We start from the raw sequence: 20,137 nt of genomic DNA, 5'->3' as shown, positions 1-20,137 counted from the left end.
TTCTCCGCATTAGATCTCCGAGCAAGCTCTGTGAGGCTTGAGCTCGTGTGTGATCGTGCTCGTCTCTGCCTCCTCCAGGCCCAGAACCGGGAGACAGTGGATTCATAAGGGCTGGACCAATGCGTGGAGAGAAGAGAGGCAGAAGGCATTGGGAGGTTGGGGTCCCCCTACAGGCTCCGCAGCAGCCCAGATGTTGATCTGTAGCTCTGGGGACGGAGACAGTGGGGATGCTGGAGCCCCCACGCCTGAGGGAGCCTGGATGGAGCTACCTCCATGAGGGGCCCCAGCCTGACCCCTGCCCTGGGCAGAGTCAAGGAAGCCCCAGGCCTTTGTCACCCAGCTCAGCTGAGCTTGGTCCCAGGGGCCTGCTCTATGTCAAGACATGTCAACCCTGGGGAGTAGGCAAGAGGTGCCATGGACCGGCCTGGCTTTCAGAGAACTCAGTCATGTCCAAGGCTAGATAAGAGGGAATTCGGTGTGGACTACAGCTGGTAGGCATGGTGACATTCCCAGAGGAGGGGTCCTTTTCCCCATAGTCCCCTGGTACCTCAACACCCAGGGCACTTGAACAGGCCAAAGAGACAAGAGCTAGGCTCAGGGCCCAGGCCTCTTCCCCACCCCCCTCTTCAAACCACCTCCTCCCTCCACACCCCTGCCGGCCTCCGAGTCCCCTCCACCCCACGAGCTCCCCTCGTCCCCATGCTGCCACTGACACAATGCACAGCGCCCACGCTTAAAAATCTAAATGCTTTTGAAAATGTTTAACCTAGTTAGACAAATTAGCAAAAATTTGTGCAAAACAATTTAGGTATTTAAAATATTCAATGTTTTTAAAAAACTGGAAAACTGTTCTTAGCTTTCAGCTGCAAAAACCAACAAAATATAACATCCCAGCAATCTTACCATGAGGTGTAACATAACCCTTCGGGAAAGCTGTTAAACAGCTACTGAGGCATCCTGGGAAATAGCACTTCATTTATTCAAATGCACATATGTCAGGCTTTTGCACCATATGTCATTCCAAGCTATTTACAGTAATAATTAAATCTTAATCAACGTTTAACCTCTGTAAAATGTTTGAAGAATCCTAATCACCCTTCAGACTGCACTAATGAAGGAGAAATATATAAACATAAAAGGAAAATGATGCATAGATATCACGCTGGAAAGAACAGTAATTGCAAAATTGTATTTCTTTTAAATATAATCAGTAAATGATGTAAAGTAAGCCAAGGAGTATTTTAAGTTAAGACATCTTGGATGTCAGAGGTGTGAGCAGCTAATTTTGTTCTGCTACCCATAACAGATGTAGCATATTTTATTTTAGTGCCATTATTAGCAACTTCCCATGCCGGCTTTCACTGAAGCACTGAGGCCCACATTAAAATCAGAGAGGCTGCTCACCGCCACGGTGCAGGACCACAGGCAGGGCCGTGGCCTACTCGGCCTGTTCCCTGGAGAGCACTGGCCCCGGGGGAGACCGAGGGCTCACCCTCCCTGTGGGGGTGCCGCAGAACCAGGCTCCCCCACAGGCTCCCCACTGCGCCGCAGGCTGCAGGTAGGCGGGAAGCCGGGGTGGGAGACGCAGGCCACGGAAAGGCTGTGGGGGAGGGTGGTGGTCGAGGCCCCCAACCCAGGAGGAGCAGGCGCCTGGGGGCAGAGCTGGCATCTAAGGCTTTTCCTCTCATTGCAATTCAGTCGGCTCTCAGGTCAGCAGGTGTTTATGGCTGCCGACTCCCTACACCAGGGCTGGGCACTCGGAGATGGACAAGACCCGCCTGTGCCCTTGACAAGCTCCAAGTCTAGGGGAGGAGTCAGATATGAAGGCAGATGGATCCCAGAGAGACAAACAAAGTGCCATGGAAACTGGGGAGGGGGTAGGGGCGACCGTGCACTGAGGAAAGAACAAGAAGGAAGACTTCTCAGAGGAGGTAGGCCAGGAAGAAATGGAGGAGTCTGATCAGAGAGGGCAGGAAAAGCCAGCTGGGGAAGGGAAAGCTAAGGGCTTGCTCAGCTGAGGGCCCTGACCAGCCAGCAGGGCATTTTGGCGTGAGCAATGGGGGGGGGGGGGCATGCGGCAGAAAATGGAGGTGGGGCCACAGGAAGGTGGCGGCACTTTAGCTGAGGGCCGTGGGGAGCCCCGGGGGCAGGCTTCTGAGCAGGGGTGGGCCAAGATCCCCGTCTCGTGGGTGGAGGATGGACAGGAGGGCGTGCTGGGGATCCTTTCTGCAGACGAAATCCATGGGAGTTGATGACCAATTCCATGTGGGGGTGAGAAGGAGGTGTCGAGGACGACTGTGCGTTGGATGATTCCTAATTCTAGCTCGGGAGCTGGGTGGCTGGTGACGCCACTCTCAGAGGCAGAGGAATAGGGGGGAGGCGGGGGTCAGGGCGTGGCGGGGGGATGGGCTCAGGCCCCTGAGGTTGAGAAGCCAGGGAAGCAGACAGGTCTTGGGTGCAGAGCTCTGGACAGGGGCCTGGGCACAAGAGGGAGCCTGGAGACGTGAGCGCAGCCGGAGCCCCAGAGTGGAGGAGCTTGCCCAGAAGAGCAGATGGCAGGGGAGGGCGCCAGGCCTGGGGAACAGGCACATTCGCGGGGCGGGTGTAGGGAACAAGCCCATGATGGCGGCCTTGGAGGACCAGCCCAAGGAGTAGAGGCAGTGAGAGAGGGACCACAGACCACAGGTGGCAGGGCCACCAGGCAAACAGAGTTTCCCAAATGGCCCCAGTGAGGGCTGAGAACCTTTAGTCTTGGCAGTGGGATTTGGTGACCTCCTAGAGTCTAGATTTCCTAAGCCCCACTCAGTGCTGAGCCTCTCACTTCCATCCTGGGCCAACCCAACTGGTCATTCGTTAAGACCTCTCCAGCCCTTTGGTCATAGCTGGGGGTTCAGCCAGTGGCCCACCATCTGGAGGGCTCACGGATGCTGGGACCAGGGAGGGATCCTCACCACTGGGCTCAGCCAGCGGGGGGCTGGGGCAGGGACCCCTCGAAGATCACCTCTCTGAGGTGGGGGAGGGCTGAGTCTCCTCCACAGAAATCACATTCAGGGCCATGCTGGTAAAAAATGTGATTCAGGGAGTTCTGTCATGGCACAGCAGTAAAGAACCCGACTAGTATCTATGAGGATGTGGGTTCGATCCCTGGCCCCGCTCCGTGGGTTAAGGATCTGGCACTGCCGTCAGTTGTGGTATAGGTGTAGGTCGCAGACAAGGCTTGAATCCTGAGTTGCTGTGGCCATGGCATAGGTCAGCAGCTGCAACTCCCATTAGTCCCCTAGCCTGTATCTGGGACCTCCATATGCCGCAGATACAGCCCTAAAAAGACAAAAAAAAAAAAAAAAAAGAAGGAATGCAATTGAGAGAGGGCTAACTAACCAGCTCTAGGGTCCAAGAGGTAGGGACCAGGCAGGGGGCTGTTCTCTTGTTCTCTTGGGGTCCCCCTGCTATTTAGGGTAATGGAACAAGCAGAAGCCGGCCTCATGCTCTATGTCAGCAGCAGAACACATGGTGAGGTGGTCACAGTGGCTCACAGGTGGCTCGTGGACAGAAGGAGGCAGCAAGACCCAGTGAGCGGAGCAGGCGCAGCAAGGAGGGGCCACTGGCATCAGCCCAGAAAAGGCTGGAGCCCCAGGGTAATGCGCCAAGGACAGGGGCTTGGTTCTGACCACAGACAAGCTTGGAGGGGCCTCCTCTGGGGAGAAGGTGGCAAGGGGCAAGAAGGCTGGGCAAGCAGTGGCTATTGGGAGAAGGGGTCATCCAGTGGGGGACGAGGGGCGGCAGGAACATATGGGTCCCTCCTTTCATCAGGTGAACTCCTCCCCAGGGGCCTGATGGCTAGTAAGCAGGGGCCCTTGAGGGAAGGGGGTTCTGGGACGGAGAGCCAGAGCCCTGGCTGAAGTGATCAGTCAGCACTGGCTGATGGTAGCCCCCCACCAGCCCCAGAACTGGGGGTGCCCAGGGGCCTGCTGGGAACGGGCCCACTCTGCCATGAGATGAGCAGCGTGGCCTGGCTAGCACCCCCTGACTCGGAGGTAGGACCTGCCCCCTGGCTCCCAGACGGCCTCCCCCAGATGCCCTCCCCTAGTAGAGCCCCAACCTCAGCCTCTGGACCCAGCTCAGACCCTCGAAACAGATAACCCCAGACTTCTGGTTGCATCTAAGGTCAGAGGCAGCACGAAGCACCACATCCAGTACCCAGCCTCCCCGGAGCACCCCAAGGCCCAGCTGGCCCCAGAGGCCCCTCGAGCAGCCTGATGGGCTTCCTTTGTGGCATTGGAAGGGTTAACCCTGAGCTATTTGCCTCTGTCTCCTGGCTCATCTTGGGTGGGGGGCCAGAGTCAGGAATGCATCTGGGGCCACCTCTGCCTCTGTGGCCTCTGGGAGCACACACACCTGCAGCCAGCAGCCAGGGGATAGTTTACATATTTGAACCTGGAGCCAAGGTGCCGAGACATAAACAGGAAACTGGATCCCCGGCCCAAGCCCCACTCTCGGGGGCTTTTACCTACTACAAAGAGGTTCCTCCTCCTTGCCTTTCTTCTGGTGGCTTTTCTGCCCCCTTTTCAAAGGCAAAGGGCTAGGGGGTGGGGAGTGCAGCATGACCCTGTGACATGGCTCAAAGCCTCCTCCTACTCCTGGCCAGGGATCCGGGCCTCTGAGGGTCCGCAGGTGGTGGCGACGTTGACACAGGTCCTAAGCCCAAGCCAGCACCTGGCTGACCCCGTGTGCCTGAGGCCTCTGCCAGGCCTGGAACCAACTTGCCTCCTGGGCAGCTGCATACCACCCTCTCTCACCTCGGGTCCGGCTCAGATACACACATCCAGGCCAGAGTGTTAGCCCGAGTGTCGCTGGAGGACGGGAGTGTTCGGCCGGGGCTGGGGAGCATCTGAGGCCCGAAGACGTTCAGGAACTTCATCTGGGTCAGGCCTCTGGTGCTGGTGCAGGTTCCCACCGCCTTCCCAACACATGTCAGGCTCCTTGGATGGTCACTCAAGGCCTTCTGCCACCCTCTCCAGCTTCCTCACCCACTGCCTGCTCTCCATTTCCCCTACATTGTATGTTCAGGCTTTGAGGCCTCATCCCCTAAGGCTGCCTGCCTCCTCCAGGAAGCTCCCCCTGATCTTCTCAGACCAAATCTATTGCTGCTGCCCATGGTGTCCCCAGCCCTTGTTGTCCTCCAGCCAGCTGTGAATACGGTGGTCCCCCAGCCCACCCCAGCGTGTGCCACTCAAGGTGGCCCATGTCACCTAGCGCTATGTGCATAGCTGGTCCTTGGTAAAAGCTGCATCAAACTGATCCAAACTCCCCGAGTCCAGGGATTCTATCTTATGCTTTTTCATCTCCCTGGTGTGATGGGCACCTAGGGGATGCTCAGGCCCCCTCGCCCCCTTTTGCAGCTTCACACTGTTTCTGGGTGCCCTCCCATGGGCCCCAATCTCAAAATCATTCTCTGTCTTCCACCTTCTCAGTCTCAAGGTCTCAGTTTCCCCTCCGCACAGTGGGAAGATTTTCTCCTCCTGGGGCTGGGATGTGGATAATATCAAGAGAGGATGAGAGCGCCCTTCGGCGGCTGAGAAAAGGACTCCGTGGTTATCCCATGTGGTTATCGCATAGGCCGGGGCTGCTGGCCTGTGTCCTCATGGCTCCCAGGGCCGAGACCCTGCCGTGGGTCAGGCACGTTCTAAACACACACGGACGCTTTCAATCCTCTCAGCAGAGGCTTTGCACAGCCAAGCCTCCTCCTTCCCTGTCCTCTATTCAGGTAGGTGTTCTAGAAGGTTCTAGAAAGAACTGGGGAGGGTTAGGCTGAGAGCTGGCCCTGCCGAGCCCTGTTACTAGGGCACGTGTGTGCATGTTCGTGCATGTGCTCGTGTGTGGGCCTGCGTGCACGCGCAGGTTTGGGGTGGGGGTGTGGGGAACAGGCAACATGACAGGTGGCGTTGGCGTTCCTGGGCTCCGAGCGGCTTTGCCATTCCCATCCGTCCCTCCTGGGGGGTCCTGTGGGCAAACTCCAAGAAAGCAGCGGGCGGGGAGGCGGCAGATTTCTCACGGCAAAAATAGCCCGCTTCGGAGTTCAATAGGGACTGATTAAAGCAGTAAAGGAGAAAAGCCCCAAACACACAACTCCAAGCGAAGGAGGAGATGGATTTGAGATCGGCGGGGACGAGGCACCTACTCCGGGAGATGGGGAACCTCTGTGGACTCAAGAGGGACACGTCATGCCCTGGACACTGCCTCTGACCTCATATCAGCCCTGGAAGAGCGGGAAAGGCAGGACGCGATAGGGTCAAGGTGAGCCCCGAAGGGCCGTGCTTTGTATTGGGTGTTGATAAAGAGCGCCAGTTCTCAGCCTGAGGGACATGCTCTGAGTTGAGGGATGGGGAAAGGATGGTTGTCCTGGGGAGGGAGATGGGATGCAGGAAACACATGGGACCCGAGCCTACATGTATGGAGTGAAACAGATCCTAGTGGGGCTTATCAGGGAGGACTTCCTGGAGGAGGGATGGCCGCTAGAACAGCTGGACTGTGGACCTGAGCGCGTTCCCAACTCTTCCCTATTCTTGGCTGAACGTTCAAATGCTTTCTCAGAGAAAAGGAAGCAAGCTGGGGGGAGACATTTGCTTCCGGTAGGTCACAGCTCCCGGCCAACCTGGTTCATCAAACCCACCATTTTCTTGAGGGAGAGAGATGGTGGAGGCCCTGGTGTCACTGGGGGGTACCCTCATTCTTTTCCCACACACAGGGATCGGGTGCCTCTTTGTTTCTTAACCATGAAAGCTGGAAAGGAAGGGGTAAGGCAGTGAGGAGGGGTCAGCTGAGCTTGACCTTCAGGAACTTCATCTATGGTAGACGTGTGACGTCTAAGAGCCAACTTCAGGGGCCAGGGTGAATAGCGTGAGGACATAAGGAGGGCTTGGACTTCTGGTGCCCTGGACCCTCCAGGGCTGAGTGAGGAGGGGCTAGGCTGAGATGGACAGGATTGGGGGGCTTAGCTGGTCCGAGAGGGGAGGTCCTGAGCAGGTAGCCCTGGGGGACTCAGATGATGTCTTTTCTTCCAGTCTCAGTGTTTGGCAGAAGCTGGAGGGGCAGAGGGAGGGTGGGGAGGGAGGTGTCCTGCTGAGATGTCAGGGAAAGCCAAAGGGCAGAGGTCAACAAACGAACAAGGACAGGCCGACAGAGCCAACAGGCCCAACAGGAAACAACCCTCACTGCTAGTGAACCTGACTCCTTGCCTCCACGCGGCCCCAGCAAAGCTGATGCAGAGAGAGGGCCCGCAGCCCTTGCAGAAGAAGCCCAGCCCAGAGGCACCCAGCCGGGTCTTTCTTGTGCCACAACCACAGCCCCTGTGGCCGCTGCGAGGACAGGAGCTGGGTAAGGGTCTGGGGGCTACAAGCCGTGCTGCAAGGGAGGTTCTGTCTATTCGCCATTCAGCACCATTCACCAGCCATGCCTGGCCCCAGCGGTGGCTCTCAGAAGTCACACCCACGCTGTCAGAGAGTCACCCAAGGGTCAGCATCTGACTTAAGGTCACATAGCCCGCCATCAGCTCTCCCTGCTCCAGAACCAGGGTCCTGGTTCATGGTTTCACTAACAGAACCCTCGTGGGCAGAGCCAGGAAGACACTTCCTTCCAACACCTTATCTTACGGCAGGGGAAACTGAGGTCTTTACGGTGAACACCAAGGTCATACAGAGAGCTGAGGCTGGCAGATGCCAGCCAGAGGGGAGGAGAGCAGACCTGGGGCACAGGGGGCAGGCCCCCGGCCTCAAACCGCCCCCCCTGCCAAGGGACAGGGCAGAGCCCCCAGTGGCCTCCAACCTTCCTGCCTCCCGCATCCCCAGAAGAGCCCCACCTTTTCCTGTGGACACATTTCAACCTCACCAAATCAGCTAATTATTGACAGTTGGTGAAGAGGAGATTTCACTTTTTCCTCCTGTTAAACTGCTCCTAATTAGTTCCCTGTCACCACGCTGGCTCGCCCGCCCGCCGCTCGCCGGCGCGCGGTAATCCCGCTGCACAGTGTCTCATTAACCTTTTGCTCCTCTCCTGCCGCCTGCCAACAAGATGAAGACAAAAACAGATTGTCGAACAATGGCTCCGGCTTGTATGTGCAGCCCAGTTCCCCAGCCCCCCGAGCTCCCGGGGGGCTCGCGGAGGAAAGAGAGGGGAATGGGGTGGGGAAGAGCCTGAGATGCATGGAGGGAGAAAGAGGCACAAAGAGAGAGAGAGACTTGGAAACCCGGAAAGCCGCAGGGGCACAGGCAGGGTACTTGGCCAAGGTACTGCTTCCTGCCCCGGGGAGACATGAGGTTCTCAGATGGGACTGGAAGTGCTCCCAGGTGCAAAACATTGCCTGTCAGGGTTGGGGGACATTCACCATCCCCAGATCTAGCCTCTTGGGGCAGCCAATTGGACATCTCCCTTAGGGGATCTGAGACCCCAGTGTGTGTGTGTGTGTGTGTGTGTGTGTGTGTGTCTGCGGGAGAACAGAGATGACCACACTGGCCTTCAACCCAGAGCCCCAACTTCTAGAGAGGGCAGGGCCAGAAAGGTCATCACAAACCAGGTCCCCACATGCCACAGGGAGGCCTCCACAACCCACCTGACCCAGCACAGCCCTGGGCAAGTTCCAGCACAGCTCTCTGCCTGCTTTTCTTTCTTTCTTTTTTTCATTTTTTGGTCGCCCCTTGGCATATGGAATTCCTGGGCCAAGGACTGGATTCGAGCCGCAGTTGTGACCTAAGCTGCAGCTGCGGCAGTGCCAGATCCTTTAACCCACTGTGCTGGGCCGGGGATCGAACCTGCGTCCCAGTGCTCCAGAGACGCTGCCAATCCCACTGTGCCACAGCAGGCACTCCTCTGCCTTATTTTCATCAGAACTGTGTCATCACCTGCCATTCCTTGTTTATTGGGTTCCTGTCTGCCCCACCAGAACACAGGTTCCCTGAGACCAGGGGCTGTGGCATGGCCTCTCTGTTATAAGAGGAAAGGGAAAGCCCCTCAGTATCCATGGGAGGGAAGAGATTCTGGGTGTGGACGAGCCCGTCTATGCCTGAGCTCAGCCCGACGGAAATGGCCTTGGCTATTGCCCCACAGCCTTAACTGGCAGGTCACAGGGTCCACGGGGCACCCCACACATTCCCTGCATGGGCAGCATGACTGGGCCCCAGAAGAGAGGCCAGACCTTGCTCTCCCATCCTCACACCCAAGTTCCTAAGGAAGCTCCCCACCCTAACTGCTGGCCCACTGGACCCCACCTCAACTCTGGGCTGCACCCACGGCATATGAAAGTTCCCAGGCTAGAGGTCGAATCAGAGCTATAGCTGCTAGCCTGTGCCACAGTCACAGCAACGTGGGATCCAAGCCATATCTGCCACCTACACCACAGCTCACGGCAACACCGGATCCTTAACCCACTGAGCGAAGCCAGGGATCAAACCCACATCCTCATGGATACTGGTCAGATTCATTTCCACTGTACCATAATGGGAACTCCCAAGACACTTAACCGTGATATGCCTCAGTTTTCCCATCTGTAAACAGGGAATAATATTGGTACCTGCCTCAGAGGACGGTCAGGTTCCAGATCCCCATTCACCACGAGAGTCAGCCAGGTCTCTCTACTTACTAGACCCTGGGACCCCTCAGGAGGCCATTCCTTTCCACTCTGGGCTGTATGCATCCCTTTCTCATCACTGTCCTCTCTCCAGGCTCCCAACTCCCCATCTCACAGAACACCCTGGGAGTGAAATTTTCTTTGCTGTTCTCAATGGCTTCCCATCCCTGAGCTCACTTCTCTGAACAAAGAGAGGCACCTGACACCATTTTGCTGCCCAGCTAGATCCCCACTGACAAGTCTTGTCGGCTCCTTCTGGTCCTCTCTGCAGCAGCTCATTCGCAGAGAGCACCCTCCTCCTTGAAACGCCCTTGTCCTCTGTGTCCATGAAACTGCTCATCGAGGCTCTTCCCCTGGCTAGCCCTGCCCATTTTTTTTTTTTTCGTCTTTCTTGTTTTTTTAGGGCTGCACCTGCAGCATATGGAAGTTCCCAGGCTAGGGGTCGAATTAGAGCTGCAGCTGCCGGCCTACACCACAGCCACAGCAACACCGAATCTGAACCACCTCTGGGACCTACTGTGCAGCTTGTGGAAATGCCAGATCCGTAACCCACTGACTGAGGCCAGGGATTGAACCCACCTCTTCACGGACACTATGCTGGGTTCTTAACCCAAGGAGCCATAGCAGGAACTCTGCTTTATTTATTTATTTTTTTTTGGACACCTTTTCTTCCTCCCATAGTGACCTCAACCCTTCCTCTGCTGCAGTTTCCCTCATGCATCAAAGGTTCCATGTCTCCAGCCAAACTCTCTCCCCAGAGCCTGAGACACACACATCTAACTGTCTAGGCAACCACCCTTGATAAACAATAATATCTTGGCCTTGAGGTACATTAGGAGGATTTAATACAATGAGGCATGCAGAGTTCCCAGCATGCTGCCTGGCCCAGTAGATGTTTAACAAGCGGTAGCTATTATTATTATTATTTGCTATTTTAATTTTAAAACAAGCACCATTTTAATAGGGAGAAATATGAACTTGAAAAGACCAGACAAAACTCTGGCCCAGGGATTGAAGAGGGGATTCTTTGCTCAACCTCTGGGATTAGTGGTTTGGAAACCCCACACCAATCACCGCAGGCCAGCCCTTCTAGGGACCAGTTCCTAAACTCTATCTCCAAGTCACCTAATTAATTAATCAATGTTCCAGTGATCACTCCTGTTGACAATGTTGGTGGCTCTTGGCAAGGCTGGGTCACCAGCCCAAGCAAGTCCAGACTGATGGTGGCAAATCCCACTGGCTTCTGGGATGTGAGACATGGTTCCCACACGGCAGAAGCAGCACCTCGTTAAAGAGAATTAATTGGAGGAAGAATGGGGAGAACAAGATCCTCTCAGCCAATTGGCTGATGGCCTTGGTGCTGCAGGTCACAGACGGGCCTCAAAACATCCCAGAATGCACAGGCCCGCCTGCATCCTGTTGGCGCTGATGCAGGTGAGGAGGGGCTCTGAAAATCATATCCCTACCCTCTTCTCCCGGAGAAGAGACTTATTTCACAATCTAGAGAAATTACTCTTATTCTCCCCAATCTAGAGAAAGAGGCTTGGGTGGCAACGAGAGGGACTTTGGTTAGACATCCTGAAGAACTAACTTCTATGCCTTGCTAAGGCAGGCTAGGGGGAGGAAGGAGCCTGGACGTTCACTCACTTAGGCCATGGCTGCTCACTTAGACCACCTCTCTGCAGCCAGAGCTGGAGGCCAGAGTGGGTGGATTGTGGCCATCTCTCCATTATCTGCCTCCGAGGAACACCTGCCAAAGACCCACAGCACTCCCAGACTCCTCCCCACCACAAGTGGGCGCCCCGCTCCCTCCTCTCTACCCTCAGGGTGGTTGAATGAGAAGAGAAAATCCCCCAGAACAAGCAGATGCAGTGTTTCCTGGAGCTCAGGACAGGGAATGGGCCTCTGAGCTATCCTCCCATAGCAGCACCTGGCTTCCACAATTTGGGACTGGACCCTTGGCTGCTCTGGGCCACCATCTCCCCAACAGAGCCAGGAGGGCCGTAGACTGGATGATCCTGAAAATCCTTCCAATGGGACAGGCTCCAATTCCATCATGGGGTTTCTCTGCCCTGGGTCCCCCCCCCGCCCGCCCGGCAACCACCCCCATGCAGCCAGATAGTACAACGGGATAGAACAATGGGAGCAGCTTGAAGCTTCTGAACACAGTGGCGCCTACAGGCACATGGGGTCTCTGACTTTTGCTCAGAACGGCAGACTCGGCCCAACTGCACAAAGAGATGCAGTGGCTTTGGGGTGTGCCGGGCCTAGGCCCTCCAGAGGGGGATGCTGGGACCACTGAGAAGGGCCCTCCCTCCCATCTTCAGAGCTTCCAGGCTACCTGGAACCTCAAGCTCCCTTTGGAGTCCCCACACATCAGGATATAGCTATTCAGCTTTGGGGGGGAGGGGGAGGCTGGAGGGTATCCCTGGCTTCTTGGCAAGACTGGGCCCTATGGGTATGAGGATGCGGCTGGCACGCATCGCGCACCAGGCTTCCCATCCCAGGTGCCTTGGCTTGGCACCGAAGACAGGAGCCCCACTCCGTTATACTTTCCTCCTAAGACTCTGGGGCTCAGTGGAGGCAAGTGTCTCTCCTCCTAACCTTCCTCAGACCTCGGGGCCTGGAGGCTGGGCCGCTATCTCCTCCTCTAAGACCCTGGGTTTCCAAGCCTTACAACCCAGGTGACACCCTGGGACCCTGATTTTCACCTTCCCCAACTTTGCTAAAGGACACTGCACCCCTCCCATGCCCTCTGTCGAGGACGGAGCAGCTCAGACCTGCAATCACAAATTCCGAAGGGCCAGGGCCTCCACCTTCCCGTGGACTCCAAGTACCAGGGTCGTTCTTCGGTCTCTTGGGTCTACCTCTGCACCAAACAGCTGGCTCGCGCCTCTTCACCCCTGTCCCCACCCCAGCTACAACTCTGGGATCCTCTGCTCTTCCTGAATTCCTTCCAGCCTCCCAAATCCTCACCCAGCCAGACAAAATGGGAGCAGGCCCCGCACCTCTGGGTAGAGGTGCCCTGGCTACCCCCACAGACCTGTGCCTGCCCTCAGCCACCCCTCGGCTGAGCCCTGCCACTGCCCACCAGGCTCCTTGACTTCTTTGGCCCACCCTCCTCTTCTGTTCTCCCCCTGATTGTCTCCACCTTCTCCATGGTCCTCTGACCTCTGACCTCCCCTTCCTACCCTCCTCCTTACTCTCTGCTGGATCGTGAGATCACAGGAGCCATCAGAACAGTGTCCTCGGGGTTCCTGTTGTGGCTCAGTGGTAACAAACCCAACTAGCATCCATGAGGACTCAGGTTCAATCCCTGGCCTCGATCAGTGGGTTAAAGGATCCGGTGTTGCCGTGAGCTGTGGTGTAAATCACAGACTAGGTTCGGATCTGGCGTTGCTGTGGCTGCAGCGTAGGCATCAGCTGCAGCTCCAATTTGACCCCTAACCTGGGAACCTCCATATGCAACAGGCGCAGGCCTGAAAAGACAAAAATGAATACATAAATAAATAAATATTTTTTTTAAAAAAGAACATTGTCCTTAACCTCCCCACCCCGACCTCCACCTCCATCTAAAGTGGGGAGGGGTCTCCCCCACCAAGGTGAGTCCTCCGAGCCCCTGTCTGTGCTCTGCCTCCCCCAGTGCCTGGACTCTGTGCTCTGTCTTCCTCCTCCAGTGGCCTCCTTCTCTCCCAGTGCCTTCCCTTCGCATGTACACAGCCCCAGTCTTCTCCCATTTAAAAGGGTGAAAATGGGAGTTCCCGTCGTGGCTCAGTGGTTGACGAATCCGACTAGGAACCATGAGGTTTCGGGTTCGATCCCTGGCCTTGCTCAGTGGGTTAAGGATCTGGCGTTGCAATGAGCTGTGATGTAGGTTGCAGACATGGCTCGGATCCTGCGTTGCTATGGCTCTGGTGTAGGCCGGTGGCTACAGCTCTGATTCAACCCCTAGCCTGGGAACCTCCATATGCCATGGGTATGGCCCTAGAAAAGACAGAAAGACCAATAAAATAAAATAAAGTAAAATGAAAAGGTGAAAATAAACAAAGCCGCTCTTGATCCCGCATCTCATTCCAGCTGTGGGTCTGCATCTCTGTGTCCCCAGGTGCCGAGCCTCTAGACCCAATGGTCGGCCTGCCACCCCGTGGGCCCCACTGTCAGGATGGAGTTTGTCCTCGTTGCCTGAGACACCATGGACGCTCTGCAACCTCATGGAACTTGACCCCTCGGGAGGGCCTGACCCTGTGGACGCTCCCCCTGCCCACAACTCTGTCCTTACCTTCCTGGCCCCTTGTCCTTGGACAACCCTTCCCCTCCCAGGGGCCTCTTTCCTCCACATGCCCCTCGGCTAATTCCACTCACCACCCCAGCTCCCATCCCTGTTTACCCTGGTGGCTCCTACTTCTGACCCTCCCGCCCAGGCCTCTCTCCAGGATTCCAGACCCAAAGCCAAGTTCCCACGGGGCACCTCGGTTCGCATGTTCCACAGGCTCCTCAAAGCCCATGGGCCCGTCCATCTCCACACTGTCCTCCTTCCTCATCAGCATCTTGTTAAGCAGAAAGCCGGGCACGCATCCTGCCTGCTCCCTGACCTCCTGCCACACCCAGTTCTTCATCAAATCTGGAAGAAGCTGCCTCCTAACGCTCTCTTAAAGGACCCACTTCCCTCCATGCCCACTGCCAACAGCCTGGTCCAAGCCGCCATCCTCTCTCGCTGGACACCCGCCACCGCCTCCTGACGGCTCCTTCTCCTCCAGAGCTCTAGCCCAGCTTCACAATGCAGCCACAGGACCATTCAAAACCAGGACTCTGTCATTCTGCTCTGCACAGCAATCCTGGTATCACTTCCCCTCCGTGCTGGCTTCCAAGTTCCCAGCACCTCCTGACCCCCGGCCCCCTTCCCCAGCCCGCCTCACCTTGTCTTGCTCTCTGCTCAAGATGCAGCCTTTCCTCAGCTGTGGGCCACCTGCCTCAGAACCTTCACACAGGGGACCCCAGGCTACATGATCCCTCACCCCCTTACAGACTGTGCCAACTCTAGCCTATCCTTCAGGCTTCGTGCAATGCCAATGCCCTCATCTGGGCACCTACTCTCTCCTTCCACACCCAGCGGAACACCTGCCCCCAACATGCCTCACCCACAACTTCCAGTCCCTGTTTCATCGTGTGTTCACTGCTTGACTCTCAACTCAACTGGGCCTGTCTTACTCATGGCTCTAACCCCGGGGCCTAGCCTGGCACTAAGGAATCAGCACTGAGCATTGGTTCATAAACCACCAAATCGCAACCCTCCCCATCGCGTCCTTGGGTCCCTCCCTCCACTGACCTCTGACATCTGTGGGAAGAGGCTGATGGCCAGTGGCAGGGCCAGGCCGAAGGCTGCCAGGCACACGAGGCTTTGCACAGGGAGGAGCAGCCGGGGGCGGGCCTGCAGGAGAGCCGTCCTGTTGGGGGAGAGAGAAGTGGGGAGACCCATGAGATGCAAAGTGAGGGTGAGCTGGCCGATAGCCACCATGCTGGATCCCAGTGAGTCCCAATGCCAGCCAGCCCCATAGCTCAATAGCTGTGCAGGAATTCTGTCTTGGGGACCGCCCTCATTGGCAGCCCTCTCCCCAGGCCTTGCCCCAAGAATATGGCTGGTTGAATTCTTAACCGTAAATCATAAATGAGCACTTGTGTATCCAGCCCTGGGCAAAGGCCACATGAGGAGGAGCTGATGGAGGAGGCTGTCGGGCCCTGTTCCTGTGCGGGGAGGGGAAGGGGAATGATGCAGGGACACAGCAGAGGAAGATGGTTCTTGAAGGCAGCGCATATCGAAATAGTGAACAAACCACACACACATTCACACACCGCATGCACGAACACGCACACTCGTATGCATAGCCGGGAGGGGACAATCCTATATTACCCCAATGACCACCACTGCACCTTCTATCCAAGAGCCACAGAGAGAGGCAGTGACCTTTCCAAGGCCCAGGCCAAGGCCAAGTCCGCAGGAGGCAGGCAGGGCGGCAGTCTGGTCTCCCCACAAACGCTATCACTGAGCTGCTGCAGATCCTGCCTGAAGGACCCTTTGCCAGCTTCACTGCCAACTCACAGCTGGCACCTCTCCCCATGGCAAACATCAGAGGTGTGATTCTTGGGTGAGACAGGGTAAGAAAACCTCCCTCCAGGGCCCTGGGTCCCTAGCCCCATGACAAAATGGGCTCTCCAGAGTAGAGGCCACCGCAGCTAAGAGCCCACCTCTACTTTGTCACCCATCAGAGTGTTCATTATGTAGAATCCACCAGGCTGTGGTGAAGACCACCAGTCACCCTACTTGGGGAGGCCTGGGGTGGGACGTGCCAACAGGATGGATTATTTGCCAAGGAATGCTGGGTGGGCACTCATGCTGGCCTTGGGAAGTGCTGACCTTCACTTGACCGAGACTGAGTTGAAGAAATATAACCAGGGCTCTTGCCCCTGCCCTCCTGGAGTGGGGCCACTATGGCCACAGGCAGGGGAGAGGCCCTCCTGGAGGGCAGGCCTCAGTGCAGGGACAGGCCAAGCATGCCACCTTCACCTCCTGGGACACCAATTCCAAGAGCAACCGGCTCTAAGCTGACAGCAAAATTGGGAACTGCACTTCTCAAACTTTAGTATCTAGGCAGCTGGTTAAAAATGCAGACTCCCTTCCTGTGGCTCAGCAGGTTACAAAGCTGATTAGTATCCATGAAGTGGTGTGTTCGATCCCTGGTCTCGCTCAGTGGGTTAAGGATCCGGTGTTGCCATGAGCCGTGGTGTAGGTCAGACACGGCTCAGATCCTGCGTTGCTGTGGCTGTGGCGCAGGTCGGCAGCTGTAGCTCTGATTCGACCTCTAGCCTGGGACCTTCTATAAGCTGCAAGTGCAGCCCTAAAAAGCAAAAAAAAAAAAAATTAAAAGGCAGATTCCTTTACTCCTGAGAGATCCTGATTCAGTTGGCACCATACCTGGGAATCTTCAATGAGTCTAAAACAGGTGATCCCCAGACCATGGTTCTGGGAAACTCTGGCCCAGGATGTACCTGCTGAGGTACCAATAAAGGTCCAATTCCTTGTATTGTTGTACAACAATAAATGTAATAAAATTCATTGAATAGTTAAAAAAAAAGATCCAATTCCTTGTAAATTCTATGCAAGTATAAGACCTGGACTCAGTAAGTGCTCAGTAGGTGTGTGAGTATTGCTGCCATTGATGGGGCAGGAAGTAGGGTGGGTCCTGGGGACTGGGCTGGGCTGCAGCCCTCCCCACTGGCCCAGACCCAAGATCTGTCCAGTTGTTGGTTTAAGCCTGAACTGAGCTCCTGGGGAGGGGAATTTCCAGAGGATTAAGAACAGTGGGACGAAGTTGCCTAAATCAAGTCGGGCTGGCCTCTCCTCTGTCCAGGGCCCCCATGGTCTCACTTTCTTCCAGGCGGGCCTCACCCCTCCCCCCTTCCCATGGACTCAGCCTCCTGGGCTTCCATGGGAGTCATGGAGGGGGTGGGAATAAGGCCTGAGATCACTGTCAACTCAGATCCACTTCTCCAGCAGGACCAGGAAGTGGGTATTCCTGCCCCGGTGGCAGTGGCTGGGATCTCAGTCCCTGAAGCGGGGGGAACCAGAGCACAAGGGAGGGGACAGGAGAATATGGAGTCCCTGGAGGCACAGCCCCAAGGGGCGTGGAGGGAGGTTCCCTCCCTGGCAGGTGAGGGGCAAGCCATGGGCTCTTTCTGGTGGAGACACTGGACAGATCCCTTCCACAGCGGGCGTTGACCTTGGCTCCTCTCTCCGGGTGGCTGGCTGAAGTCCCCAAGGTGAAAGGGATCCAGGAAGCTCCAGGCCTGGGCTCCCCACTCAGGAGGGAGGCAGGCTCCAACAGCAGCCAAGGGGAGCCTCTGAAGTCCCAGCCCAGGCGGGAGAGTGAACACAGCAGGACAGGGGGAGGGGAGGAGGAGAGAGAAATGGCAGGGAGGAATTGGAAAGGCAGCTGGGGGAGCTAAAATATGCAGATGGAGAGATGTGCGAATGCCTGGGAGAGAGGAAAGACCCGGAGCGCAGGGAGAGAGGGAGGCTGGGGAGCGGCCTCAGGCACCACCGCCGAGGGTGTGGCCTGAACCTCGGCCCAGTGGAGACCCAGCCTGGGGGCAGTGAACTCCAGGGCCAGGGCCAGGGTCAGGGCTGCAGGGCATGGGGAGAGAGTCCCCACACCTGCCTCTGAGTTGGGGGTGGGGACCATCAGGGGGCGGGGCTTCTCTCCCAGCCCTGAGTCTAAAACCTGCTTCCTCTGGATGATGAAGCTGGAGTGTGAGCCCCCCCTCCCCCGGAGTCCCCTGGAGTGAAGGGCCTCAGTGGGCAGGTGGGTGCAGCCCGTCAGAGGAGCCCAGGAGCTCTCAGAGGCTGGGGGTGGAGGCTCCTCGGCTTCTGACTTGAGACTCTTTTCCTGGCGGTCTCAGAGAGAGGGACACCCGAAGAGCCCTCCACCGCGCCTATCCTAGCAGGAAAGCCGGGGCCCTTGGCTCTGAGAGCCCCTCCCCAGGGGAGACACTGAGGCCAGGGGTGAAGCCGGCCCAGCCGCGGCCGCCACACAACAGCTTGTCTCCCCATTGCTGTGCATTCCCTCAGCACTTGGAGCGGTTTTAGTTTGCGCTCCATTAATTTGCAAGTAGGCTGCTTTGTAAGCGTTCTTTTGTCTTTCTTTCCCTGGCTGTCCTGACTCCCTCACCCAACAGGGGCTCCCCCGAGGGGTGGGGCTGCCTCCCCCAGCAGCCTCATCAGCAGAGGCCCTGCCGTGACCACCCTGCCTGGAAAGGCTGTGGGTGCCAGGGACCTCCTGGATGGTGCAAAGTGCCAAGCTCTAGCAACAAGGTGGTGAAGGGGGCAATTGTTCTCCAGGTGGGAAACTGACCAGCCCCGCAGGTCAGTGATGGAGCAGGAACTCCTCCTAGGAGTCTTCATGGAAGCTGCTCCCTTCCCTGCTCTCCACTGACTTCACATTCTGGTAACTCCCCCCATTTCCATGAGGCGAGTTGTATCTTTGAGGGCGAAAACTGGGTCGTGTTCATCTTGACATTCCCAGGGATCCCAGGCTGGACTCCCCAGGGACCCTCCCTGGGGACCCTCCCACGCCGAGCTTCAAGGGAAGGACCAACCGAGTACAAGGCTGCCAGGAGATCGATGGCTAACCTGCCTCTACTGCCTGAGGGATTTCTTCAGACCCTGAGCTGAGCCAGACACAGGGAGCCCAGAGTCCAGGTAGAGTTCAGGCCAGGACATTCAGAGCTAGAACAATCCTAGCCCACCTCCCATGCCTCCCAAAGCTACGTTTAAGTCCCCAACCAATGGGCTCCACTCCCGCAAACTCAGTGCAGGTGTCACCAGGGAGGCAGACCATACTTTTCCCCCAGCAAATTCCAGAGCCTTGAGGCCCTCCCTTTTTCATCTGCCCTGTGGTCCTCTGGTGGGCACTTGCAGTCGCTGGTATTTGGGGACAGCCTCAGGTCACCAGGGAGATGCATATGCAAGGTTCAGGGGCGCAAAAGCCATGGCTTCCCAGGATTTCTGTTTGCAACTTCCACGAGGAGATGAATTTTCTTAAATCCCAGGGTCCCACACGCTGTCCCCTGCGCAGTACCCACTTCCCCCTTCTTCTAGGGGAGAAAGGGGTTACCCATCCCTCAGCTGGACCTAGGGCCCCTTATCAATGGGCCCAATGAGCATGATTTCCTTCGGTCAGGTTGGGCTCTTCCATGTCCACACAACAGGCCTGCACCTTGCCCAGAAAGCCCTCTCTCCCCCCAGAATCCTCCTTTGCTCTCAGACAGCTGCAGTCCCCTTCCTCTGGACCAGTCCTCCCCTGAAGGTCATCTTGACCTTGTTCACACACTGCTGGGTCTTACAGTTGACCTGTGTGTAGGTCATGCCCTCATCAAAACACAGTCTTTCTGAGGTCAGGCCCCCCAAATCTGCTCTTCTCCTGTCTCCATGCAGGCTGGAGGACCCCAAAGACGTGCTGATTATGAGGTGTCATCTGAAAATCCAAGAGGCAGCCAGTGTGATAGGAAGAGCCAGCTTTGCTGCTGTATTCCTGAGCCATGCCTGGCTCTGCCCCTTCCTAGTGTGTGACTATAAGCAGATGCTGTCACCTCTCTTTGCCTTCTCTTCCTCATCTGTAAAATCAGGGTACCATACTCACCTCACTGCACTGTTGCGAAGGTTAAGAGAGATCATTCATTCACTCAACACACACTGAGCCTCCACCATGTGCCAGTGTGCCAGGAACTATGCTAGATGCTGTACAGGGCAGTACACAAAAAGTTTTACCTGCCTCCATGGAGATGACATTCTAGTGGACCAAAGAGATAAGATAGATACACTAGATGAAGCATCTCGGATACTGATAAGTGCTGTGAGCGGAAACAGGGCAGTGTTGACGGGGTAGGGAATCACAGCAGCTGTTATCTCCGTGGGATGGTGGGGGGAGCTCTTTTGGGAGATGGCACTGGGGCAAAGACCTGGCT

The 20,137-nt window shown here is 56.5% G+C and overlaps 1 protein-coding gene across 4 annotated transcripts in view; it reads right to left on the bottom strand.

Annotated features, from left to right (window-relative positions):
* SFXN5 (sideroflexin 5) overlaps window positions 1-20,137 on the bottom strand; it is a 133,969-nt gene that overhangs the window by 5,110 nt on the left and 108,722 nt on the right. For 2 of the 4 annotated variants that reach the window (XM_003354772.6, XM_085018915.1), the window contains exon 13: window positions 14,946-15,063. In XM_003354772.6, coding sequence (XP_003354820.2) covers window positions 14,946-15,063 — 118 coding nt within the window. Of the gene's footprint in view, window positions 1-8,653; window positions 9,392-10,255; window positions 15,064-20,137 lie in introns of those variants that run through there. The other 2 variants (XR_014841694.1, XM_085018916.1) reach the window with 2 other exon arrangements.

The sequence above is a fragment of the Sus scrofa genome, chromosome 3 (genome assembly GCF_054392235.1).
Source record: "Sus scrofa isolate SSC_HxYL_T2T_F1_AM1 chromosome 3, Sscrofa_HxYL_maternal_Yorkshire_Landrace_v2.0, whole genome shotgun sequence".
Lineage (NCBI taxonomy): Eukaryota > Metazoa > Chordata > Mammalia > Artiodactyla > Suidae > Sus > Sus scrofa.
This window is presented reverse-complemented; position numbering and strand designations above follow the sequence as displayed.